The sequence below is a fragment of the Vigna umbellata genome, chromosome 3, assembly GCF_029865625.1.
Source record: "Vigna umbellata cultivar VRB3 chromosome 3, Vumbellata_1.0, whole genome shotgun sequence".
Lineage (NCBI taxonomy): Eukaryota > Viridiplantae > Streptophyta > Magnoliopsida > Fabales > Fabaceae > Vigna > Vigna umbellata.
Window position 1 is genome coordinate 14647196 of NC_142167.1, and position 12535 is coordinate 14659730.

The 12535-nt window shown below is 29.0% G+C and overlaps 1 protein-coding gene across 1 annotated transcript; it reads left to right on the forward strand.

Moving 5' to 3' along the window:
* The first annotated feature begins 9767 nt into the window (after positions 1 to 9767).
* CYP94C1 (cytochrome P450, family 94, subfamily C, polypeptide 1) lies at positions 9768 to 11472 on the forward strand. The gene has a single exon (XM_047302620.2). The coding sequence runs from the start codon at positions 9834 to 9836 to the stop codon at positions 11331 to 11333; it is 1500 nt and encodes a 499-aa protein (XP_047158576.1). The 5' UTR covers positions 9768 to 9833; the 3' UTR covers positions 11334 to 11472.
* Positions 11473 to 12535: the final 1063 nt, after the last annotated feature.

Consider the following 12535-nt stretch of genomic DNA (forward strand, 5'->3'; position numbering starts at 1 on the left):
CTGAAACCATCTCAATAGCAATTCCAATTTTATGATTATTTAAAACGTGGAAAACATGCTCTATCAAAATAATCCACTGCTACACGGTTCATTTTCCACAAAGTATAGAATCACCACGCATCACCCTCGTCTCTCACTCTGCAGAATATCCATCCTCAGTCACAAATCATGTCGGAAGATGATGGACGCACCAGCTTTAGACATTTCCTGTGCATATGATTTTTATCAAAATGTTACATCAGAGGATAAACATAAAAACCACGACGCTTGTTCAAGACGAAACTGTTTGAGTTAATATATTTTGATGATGAGAATTTATTAATGAAATATGTGTTGGATCTCCCGTTATATGCAAGAAAATGTATGAATTATATATGCTTAATTAAATTCAGAGTTTTTGTTAACTTTCTTATATTTATTAGATCTTAACAGTTTTATATTTTTTTTATTAAATATTTATTTTTAATTATTTTTGTTAATTTGGTGAAATGACTTTATATGAAAAAGAAATCTAAACATTGAGAGTCAATTGAAAGTATACATTTTTTGAGTCTTTAATAAATAGGAAAATGTAATAATTAATTCAATTAAAAATATTTAAATTTATTTTTTTAACAAATTTATTCATACATAGGTTATAGCAAAATAATAATAATAAAAAATTAGTTTATACTTAAGTTAAAAATATAAATATATAAAAAAAAATTTACAGTTTTTTCTTGTTTATTTAAATTTTTTTTCAAATTTTAAATTTTTTTATTGTGAGTATTTACTGATATATTTATTCAAATATATAAAAATTGATTATGATGCATATTATATTAAAAATAACCTATTTTCTTTCTTGTTTTACAACAAATTTGTAATATTTTTTTAAAACGAAGACAAAACATGTTAAATTTTGTTATATTTTCCTATTTCTTTTTTTTATGTTTACCTATTATTTTCCCTTCTTATTGTAAAACGTACCATTTAACTCGAGTTCTAAATTTAAAACAAAAGAAATTGAATTTAAAAAATATCAACTATAATCACCCTTAAACTCTTGTAAAATTTAAAATGTTAAATAATATGGTAAATGAAAAAGCACAACCACAAAAATATAAAGCTAAACTAACGTAACAAAGTAAAACATCAATTTTGAAAATAAACTCCAAAAATGTTAAAATCCCAAAAGATATAAAAAAATAATGATAGCTTTGTCCAAAAATATTTTCCTTCATTAAAAGTGAAATATGTGAAAATTCATCAAGTTAACTCACATGTATAAGTCAAAAATGGACAAATTTGAAAACTTTGTCTCTTCTAATTAGAGTATTTCCAATATCACTTTCACACATCAATAATCCTTAAAAAATTTAGATAATTGAAAACAACCTTCCAATAATTTTTAAAACATAATAATATCTTAACTATTAGAGTTTTATAGTTAAAGACAATTCTCCTTTAATCTCAACATCAAGAATCAAGTATTAAAACTATTCAAAGTTTAGAGATATTATGTAACTTCAACACTTAAAACAATGCTTATAAATTATTGGGTTAAATATGTTTTTAGTCTCTAAACTATTGACCGTTTCTGGTTTTCGTCCCTCTTTCAAAGTAAGGTACAATTTGGTCCTCATTCTTTTCGAAACTTTGGTTTTAGTCCTCAAAAACTAACACTGTTAAAAATTAGCTGACGTGGCTAACGGTAGACTGACACACGATTTTTTTTTTTGGAGTGTTTCTCACATTTTCTCCCCTTCTCTCTCTTCCTTCCATCTTCCACCCAACTTCATCTTTCACATCATAAACCATGCATTTTATTACGCTTATGTCCCTTCCGTCTTTCTTAATTCACATGTCACTGCCCTACTCAGACATTATCATCATCAACAACAATAATAATAAGGTTTCTGAATTGGTCGTGTCGTGTCCATGGCTGTGTCCAACGGCGTCGAAGCAGTGTTAGAGTTTCTGCGGAAGAATGGCTTGTCGGAGGCGGAGTCCGCGCTCCGAGAAGACATCATCGAGAACACCGACCTCGGAAACTTCGACTACGAGAAGTTCTTCTTCCCCATGGTCCCGCCGCCGCCGGTCAGAGTCCGATCCTTCTCCCGACCGTCCGAGTTCGCCGTCGCGGATGACGATGACTCCAAATCCAGCTCGGACAAGTTCGTCACCATCGATTCTTCCACTTCTCGCGTCTCTTCTTCAGGTACTCCAAATTCAAATTGAAAATGATAAGTGATTGATCGATCACTCTCTGTTCTATGTAACGGAGACCTAAGCAGTTACTGTTTGATGTTTTCCACTCCGTGCTGCTAGTGCTACTATTGAATTGGATGCTTTTTTAGTTTTTTTACACTTAGGTGTTTTCAATTTGTAAATTAGGATCGCGTAATTGATCATCTATATTTGATTTCGTGTGTTTGGTTTTGTTGATCACACAGCTCAATTGCATGCGTATTAATTCAGCATTATACATATAGAACAATTCATTTTAGGGGATGCAGAGTATTAGTGGTTTCGTACTGGAAAAAGTACTTGACGCCGAGAAGCTTCTTCGCCGCGCCGAAGTATCGGTAACCGGGGTCGCGCCCCCTCAGAGTTGAAGAAAGTAGAAGAGGGCACAAGGAATGACGGAGAGGTAACAACCCATGAGAGTAAGAATTGGAATGAGTTTGGAGGAATGAGAGAGAAAGAGAAGTTGAAGACAGAGAGGTGACACTGGAGAAAAGCTGATAAACTCTGACAAAAAAACAATTGTGTCAGTCTCCCGTTAGCACGTCAACACATTTTTAACGGTGTTAGTTTTTGAGGACTAAAACCAAAGTTTCGAAAAGAATGAGGACCAAATTGTACCTTACTTTGAAAGAGGGACGAAAACCAGAAACGGCCAATAGTTTAGGGACTAAAAACATATTTAATCCTAAATTATTTTACCCATAAGTCTTAACTAAGATCCACACATACAAATCAGAAAGGAAAAAAAAGCTTTAACATGAACTTTGAAATAATAATTAAAAATAAAAACTTTTAAGACATCCACCACAAAAACACACTTTTACAAAGATATCTCATTTCTAATGTAATAATATACAATATTAAATTACTCATAAAATCTAATAATATCTAATCATATTTCAATATATCAAAAAATATCTAATATATAACAATACATAAAATATCTCATACTATCTAAAAATATCTCACAACTTCTAATAATATAAAATAATATATAATATATTAAAAAATATCTCATAGTATCTACCAATATCTCATAATCTCCATTAGTACATAATAATATCCAATAATATTCCTTGACATCCAATATCTAATATATTTTTAATTGTATAATTATTTTTTTTTTAAATACTAAAATAAGTATTCTAAATTAAATAATTAAAAAATAGATAAATCTTTTAAATCGTATTACCTAATAAATCATTCCATCATTTACTTAAAATATATATTTAACCTTTATCTATTTTTCAAATTATTACAATTTCTATATTCTCACGTGTATCTCCCTCGAAATAAAAAAGCACATGGGTAGTGAAAGTAACCAAAATTCCTACTACTCTTGGAAAAAATCAATTAACTTCTGATCTGGATAAGACTAAATCAACCCAAAATCTTTATGTGCAGCAAATTTTGAATGAAATTTTCAAACAGTCAATAGATATCCAATTTCCAATATTAATTTCACAATATTTGCTTTTTATGTTTATTGTTTCTTTATATTCAAGTACTTCCAGAAGTGAGATATACTTTAACTCGAAATCAATAATTATAATTTATACACATTATTTTCTCTTATTTCATTAAAACATGTTTTAAAAAATTATGACATAATTAATTAAAAGCCAGTTTCAAACATTAACAGTTGGAACATTATTGTTGTGTCTCATAATAAAGATAATGATCGAAGTTACTCTCTTATATCGTATGTGTTTGTTTTAATATGTTTTAACTTCACATATTAAGGTTGAACTAAAAAATATTTTTATACACTCAGCTGTTTTAATCTACTAAATCATATTTAAAAAAATGAAACTGAAAAAATAAACCTTAAAAATTTGATAATATTTTTTCATATAAAGATTGTCTTTAATCATGATATCTTAATTTCCAACCAGTTTCTTTTCTAAAAAGCACAACACAATAATTGTTGTTTTGTTTTAGATGAATATATTATTCTTCGTTTGACTTTGTAGAAGAAACATTATCAGATCTTCCAAACTAGAAGGTAGTTCAATTGTATAAAGGTTTTCATTTGCCGACAAGCAAGAAAAAGATAATTATATTAAAAAAAATTCTACCGATAATTTTTTATTTTAAATTGGGAAACTATTTGTTGAGTTTTGTATTTTCTTTTGGCGTTTTCTTTTTTTACTTTACAAAAATTATCAAAGATTAACAGATAATTAAATAAGCATTTTATAAGAACTATTTTTTTAAGAACAAGAAAACTCTGTAATATAAAAGACCATTTGGATATTTTCAGTTCAGATATGAACAATATTTTAAAGGTATACCTATTCTATTATTATATTGGTCTACCACCCTTAAGGCTTTTATTAAAATTTTTATGAACTCGTCGAAGAATTTTACTCAACACTAAAATCGCTAAAGTTTTCTTCACTTGAATAGATTTAGAGGAGATAATTGAAGGGATTTAAGAGGATTTAAAGATAAATTTTTTTATTATTTATTTGAGTGAATTTGAAGGTAAATGAGAATGAATTTGGAAGTAGATTTTTTTAATCTGTCAGTCAATCAAATCCTACACTAATTCTTACAAACTTTACTTCCAAATTCATTCTCACATACCTCCAAATTCTCTCAAATAAACAAAAAAAAAATCTTCAAATCCTCTCAAATCCCCTCAATTACTTTCCCTCAAATCCCTTCAAGTAAACAAGACCTAAGAATATGTTTTATCCTTAAATTCATTTTGTTTTCACTTTAACTTTAAAATGATTTTTAAGCTTATAAAAATCAATTACATCCTATAACACTCAACTTTTGGATAACTTAATATATATATATATATATATATATATATATATATATATATATATATATATATATATATATATATTGAAACTGTTATTGAATAATATAATTTATTTTAAAAAGTTACCCAAAAGTTTCTTTTTGAAATTTATTAAAGGTATATATTGACAATTTTTTTTTATTGATGTTTACCGAAATTATTTTAATTAATATCAAACGTAATTATTTAAGCTAACATTAATTAAAGATATTTTTACAACGTTGATAATTGAACTTTTCTTCTATAATTTTTTATCAATATTTATTAAAATCGAAAAATTCCTCTTAATTAATATTGATATAAGTTAACATTGATAAAAAATAATTATAATTAATGTTATCCATAAAATATTATAAAACACACCTAAGTAACTATAAACAAATAATAACATCTGTATTAATAATTAAAAAAATACAACAAATATTGGTAAAAATATTGACAATATATATTAATTATATATATATATATATATATATATATATATATATATATATATATATATATAACTTACATTGGTGAAGAAAATAATCTTTTATCCGAAATAATACAAACTAAAAATTAATGGAAATTAAAATAGTTTTTATTATGAATAAAAAAAATATAATTATTTGTAAATTAAAATTAAATATATATCTAAAACAAGTACCAATATTTTAGCAACTTATTATTATTAATTAATTTAAACACTAGTTTTTTGATTGATAAAACTTAGATAGTTAATGTTGTATATCAATTTTAGACTCTATTTCATAAATCAACTATAACTTTTGTATTTATTACACAAACTATTTTATATACAATTAATGTTTTGTTTATATGTATCTAAATTAGTTAATACAGTAATTATTTATTTCTGTTATTAAAATTTGTTACTATTTAATGCTTTTGTAGTGTATGTTTCCATCTCATAAAGTTCCTTAAAAACCCATTGAATTTAAGTTTGTTCAAATTTTAATTTCAACTTAGGCTATCTACATTAATTTAAAATGTAATGTTAAGCATAATATTAACAATTAAAATTATTTAATATTGTTCAAGCATACTTCACTCCAAACTTTGTATTTTATTTTTCCGTAAAACATATATATTGATTTTTTATTCCGTCTATTTGAGTTTTAGTTTTATTCCGTCTATTAATAAAACTAAAACTAGGCTCGTCACACTGTGAACCCGTTGTTAAATGTTCGCTAATTATTGATCCAGTGACTTTTTATAAATAAAAAATTAATTATAATATTAAATGAAACTTTAATGAAGTTATTATAAATAAAGTCTAAAAAGACTTATTAATAAAAACAAACTTGAAACGAGATATTAAATTATTTCTATGTCAAACTTGAAACGTAAACTACCAATAAATTGCTTGTTCCAATATCAAGTTTGAGTATTTTGGAAACTAAAATGAAAAGGAAGGATAAGTTGTCATAGTTTAATTGTTCTTAATGAAATTTAATGTTTTAATAACTAACTTTTGTTAATAAAAACTTAAATTGTTTTAAAAAAGAAGAAAATTTTGGAATTTTGCAAAGTTTCAAGTGAGTCAGCTATATCATTTTTAGATTATTTATTAATTATATTTTATAATTTTAAATAAGGTGATGTTAAATTTTGACATCTAGTATATGATTGCTAACATTCTATAATCAATCTATCATTTATGAAAATTTATTAAAACAAAAGGTATGAAATCATAATAGACAAGTAATATAAATTATAATTCACGGAAACATCGATAAACTATATTTATTATAAAAATATATAAATAAACACGTAAAGGTAAATATGAATAAAGTTAAATTAATTAATTTATTACTATAATGATTTTTTTTAGGAAAAAATTTATTATGAAAAACTTTGAGTGACATATGTATATAAAAAATACAAATATCGACATAATTTTTTTTAAACTTTTAGATATTCAAATATAAATATCAACAATCTTTTTCTAAGACTTTAAAATATCACTTATTGATCCAAAAAGTTAGGGTAGAGTAAAAATAAATAAATTTTCAACCAGAAATAATATTACTCATATATTTTTAAATTTTATTCTTAGTCACATAACTCCTTAATTTAAAAAATAACTTATTAAAACATAATTAAGTTATAAAATTTATTTTGATTTTTCATCTTTCAAATTATTCAAATAATTACAATAAATTTATAAATTTAATCACTTTAAACAAATAATAAAATATTAAATTTTATATTTTAATGTTTTGTAACTAAAAAGGTTGAATTAATTACCCAAACAAATATATTTTCACTTTTAATCACTCTAACCATAAATTTATATCTTTACAACTTTCTTTCTTAATTCTGCTAGCTACAAAATAGTGATGCAATTCCGAGTTTCAAAACATTTCAATGTATCGAGTTTAAATCAATATTAATTTTTTATTGAATTAATTTTCTAATCTTAAAAACACATTATTTATGTGTATGTCATAAAACACCGTCGTTTCTATCTCTGACTAATTTCTCTGCTATTTCTCTTCCACGTGTTTTAGCTTTATCTCAATTCAATGTACCCACTCAACATTTTTTTCAAGGTTCACTCCACATTTTCTCCTCAATTTTATCTTATGCCTTCAATTTATCAATTATTTCATTTTCCATAACGTAAAAAGAACCACACAAATGCTCTTGATTTTATTTTCTACATGTCTGATTTTTCAAAAAAAAAAAAAAAACACATTGAGGAAAGAAAAATGTGTATGAAATTTTTTAACTCGGGCTTTGATTAAATTTGTTGCGTAATTTAGGATTTTGCTGAAATCATAATTAACTAGGTACTTAGGTTAATTAGGTTTAAACTTTATCAATAATAATTAAACAAAAATGTAGATAATAAATGAAAAATCTGCATAAGGAATGACAATTATTGGAGTCAAAGACAAAAATGAAAAGTAAATAAAGCAACAAACTTAATTTCCTTTTTTAAATTTACAATTAAAGTATCCAAGGTTTGTCATCTTTTGTGGTAGATATATAATTTTTTCGTGGGAATTATACTTCAAACATTTCAACTAATCTGCTTTTAAATTATTTATAGATTAAGTCAAAGAATATGGTCTAACATTTAAACTACAAGTAAATGCGATGAGTTGTATTATTTTCCTATTTTGCAATGGATTGATTACGAGATTTAGTGGATGTTAATCTACTTTTGGAACATGCATGAAGACGTGTTGGACTTAATAATTGGTGAAATTAATTTTTATTTTACATATAATTTTAATGATGATTTTTGTCATGTGATGAATTTTGTAATTTTGGGTATTTTCAGTTTTTGGTAAAATAGTTTTTTAAGTTTATATTTTCATATTAACTAATATTTTCGAAAAATACAACTAAAATGCATATGTTAATTTTCATAATTTAGGTTAATTCTTTCACATGTAAAATAATTATAACTTGATAAAGAAAACTATTGTTGAGATCTTGAAACTCGTTTAAAGAGATGTTGTTATAGAACAGAAGTTGGATGTTTATGATATGTTTGAATTGAAAAATGAAAAATAAATCTTACACTTCTGTACGAAATGTATAAGACTGGCAAAATGATGTTTTTATTAAGTTATATTATATTACACTGCATTACGAAATATTATATTATATCTTCAGCGGTGAGGAACATGGAAGATGTGTGAAATGAACACTTAATGACTATGGACAAACTTTAAGCACAAGAGACACATGAATGACTTTAATGCATTTAGAAGAATGGGAGTTAAAAAGGATAAAGAGATGAGAATGACTTGAATGAAATAATTAATAGTGATTCACCCTCATCACAATCAATATATGAATTGAAAAAGAATCTCGAGAAGTTAACTCGTGTTATTGATACAAAATGAATTCAAAATTAAATGCATTAATTAATGTATGAGTTACGAATTAATAGTAATAAATATGACATTAACAAATTTTGAAGTTTAGTTTGGGATTTTGTCGCTCGTAAATTCTTCAGAAATAACGCTTGCCGACTACGCAATCACACACTAGTGTTAAAAAAAAAGTAAAGCAAAGGAAAACGTGGGGAAAACATTGAGCAGTTAAAAGAAGTGTTTAGAAACGAAAGTGATGGTTGGAACCGTCTGGTCGTGCTCTGAGCTCAGCAGTCACAGCCGGAAAAGCACACAACCTAGCCCAAAACAAAATGCCGACATGAGATGAATAAAAAAAAAAACAAAATCTAAGGCAAGTGGAAAAAACGGAAGCCCTTGGTGTACTAGTAGTTAACGCAACTGGCACCAGTGATTCCGGGTGACGGCTGTTTAGGAGTGTAAAGAGTCCAAGGAAAGAGCCGAAATATACACCAGCTTTGGCCCACGCAACCCAAAACAATTCACTCACGTGGGAGAAATTAAGAGCCAACAACAACGACGTATGTCCCAGCAACTCCTCCTGTCGCGTTATTTTGCGCACGCGTTACTCATGCCAGTTGACGCTTACTCCTTCTACGTGTTCTTATGTCAACCCTCTACCTTCGCCACGAAATTCCTTTTATTTTTTTATTTCTTATTGTTATTTATACATACCACCCATTAAATAATTAAGTAATAATATTAAAAACAAAAACCACTGTATGTAGTAGAATTTTGGATTATTACACAGCCCATTGTTTTGCAGCTATTATTTATTTATTTATTTAATAAATAGCAGCAGCAGTACTACAGTGAACCGAACCCATTATATATATATACCAAAGGTTCCCACCTCCCTCTTCACAGTTCCATTCTTAATTACATACACATCACGTTAGAAAAACGACATTGAAAGAGAGATGAGTTTTGAAGGTTTTCTTTCCCTTCAATCAATGCCTGCTACCTGCGGCTTCTTCTTCTTCGCCTTCACCCTTCTCTTTTCTTTCTTCTCTCTTTTGCTTTTCATCAGTAGGATGAAGCCATGGTGTAACTGCGACGTCTGCAAGAGTTACTTGACCGTGAGCTGGGCCACAAAGTTCACCAACCTCTGCGACTGGTACACGCACCTTCTCCGAAAATCCCCATCGGGCACCATCCATGTGCATGTCTTGGGGAACACCATAACCGCCAACCCCGACAACGTCGAGCACATTCTCAAGACCAATTTCCAAAACTACCCCAAAGGGAAACCCTTCTCCGCCATCCTCGGAGACCTCCTCGGCCAAGGGATTTTCAACGTCGACGGCGATTCCTGGCTCTTTCAACGCAAAATGGCCAGTCTTGAACTCGGGAGCGTCGCGATTCGCTCCTACGCGATGGAGTTGGTCAACGAAGAGATCCACGCACGCTTGCTCCCTTTCATGCTCTCAACCGCGCGTGGCGAAATGAACAAGGAAAAGGTCTTGGATTTACAGGACATCCTACGAAGATTTTCGTTCGACAACATCTGCAAAATATCGTTTGGTCTTGACCCTCGTTGTCTCCTTCCAACTCTCCCAGTTTCGAACCTCGCCGACGCGTTTGACCTAGCCTCAAAACTCTCCGCGGAACGCGCCATGACCGCGTCGCCGTTCATTTGGAAAGCGAAGCGGCTTTTAGGAATCGGTTCGGAGAAGAGACTGAAAGAAGCTATCAAGGTCGTAAACGACGTCGCACATGACATGATAAAGCAGCGGAGGGAAATGGGGTTCAACTCGCAAAAAAACCTTCTCTCGCGGTTCATGGGGTCCGTTGAAGATGACGCTTACTTAAGAGATATCGTGGTGAGTTTTCTTTTGGCGGGCCGCGACACCGTCGCCTCCGCGTTGACCGGCTTTTTTTCTCTGCTGTCGAAAAGCCCAGAAGTCGAGGCGCGGATCCGCGAGGAGGTGGGCCGGGGCCCTGAGCTCCCGACGTTTGATCAGATTCGCGAAATGCATTACCTGAACGCGGCGATTCACGAGAGCATGAGGCTGTTTCCGTCCATTCAGTTCGATTCCAAGTTCGCCACAGAAGATGACGTGTTGCCAGATGGAACTTTTGTACGGAAGGGGAGTCGGGTCACTTATCACCCTTATGCCATGGGTCGGATGGAAAGCATTTGGGGACCCGATTGCCTCCAATTTCGACCCGAACGGTGGTTGCGTGATGGAGTGTTTGTTCCACCGTGTCCTTTTAAATACCCGGTTTTTCAGGCTGGTGTAAGGGTGTGTTTGGGGAAGGATTTGGCTTTGACGGAGATGAGGTGCGTTGTGATCGCCTTGGTTAGGCAGTTTGACATTCGGGTTGTTGAACCGGATCAGGAGCCCCGGTTTGTGCCTGGTCTAACAGCCAATTTAAGAGGCGGGTTACCGGTTCGGGTTTTAGAAAGGAAATGTTGAGATCCTAAAAGAGGGAAATAGGAGGAGTAGGTAAAATGGGAAAAGTGATGTCATGTAAATAATGCTGCAGTTGAATTGAATGTTTCTTTTTCTCTCATTGGAAATTTTGAGTTATTTTATTTAGTGTACTTATTATTTAGATTTTGTTTAATAATATTTTTTAGTTTTGACGGTGACGTAATTATTAAAGTGTGTTGGAACTAGCAACAATTAATAGCCACCGATCTGTCGATGGCAGAAAAGGAGGCGGAATAAAGGGAAAAGGTTTCTATCTATAGTAAATTTTTATTGAGTTGAATGATCAGTTGCAGAAAAATGGTTTCATGATAAATAAGGTTTCAATAAAAAATTACTATACTTCATTTTTTTCTAAAGAAAACTTCATTGCTGTTTTATATTAGTCTTAAGATTAAATAAATTGGATAAAAAAATTATAACACTTTTTTGTTCTGTTAAAAGATAATAATTGAAAAGAAAAAGAAATAAAGAAGAGTTTATACTTTATAACATGTGTTTTATACCACTTGTTAAATTACTCCATGTCTTTTAATGCTATATTAAAGATAGTTCTTAAAAAGAATTATTGATTCATTGTTGGTTTGTTAGAAGATAATTAGTCCACTTAATGGTTATATAAATTCTTATGTAAAATTATTCACAATTTTAAGTTAAAAGAAATAATAATAATTAATTAATATGGTGGATTAATTCATATCTATCTGTTAGATATTCAATAATTTTACTTTTCTTATTTTAGAGATTGATTGGTCTAGTTTAATTTGGTTAGATGGATTTGATTTAATTGGTTAATGAGAAATCTGAAAAAGGTCCATTTGATTTTCGTTGGTTTATAAATACCCAAAAATGAATATGGTTAATTTAAATTATTTGATCTAAAATTAAAAAATAAAAATATTCTGGAAAATTCAACTATTGACCAATGTCTCAATTCAATGGATGATTGAATCGATTTTCATAAGAATGTTTTTCACTGCTTCTATAAATCTAAAATCTATTGTGTTGTACCAATTTAATAATTAAGAAAAATATATTCTCCTCCTTCCTAGTTATAATACTCAGTTAGTATGTTTATTACAAATTTGAAACTGTTTTGTCATTGTCTTTCATAGTTTAATGCCATTAATATCACAATTATTAACATTTTAATAATTAAAAATATGTAACCAAAATATTATAATTTA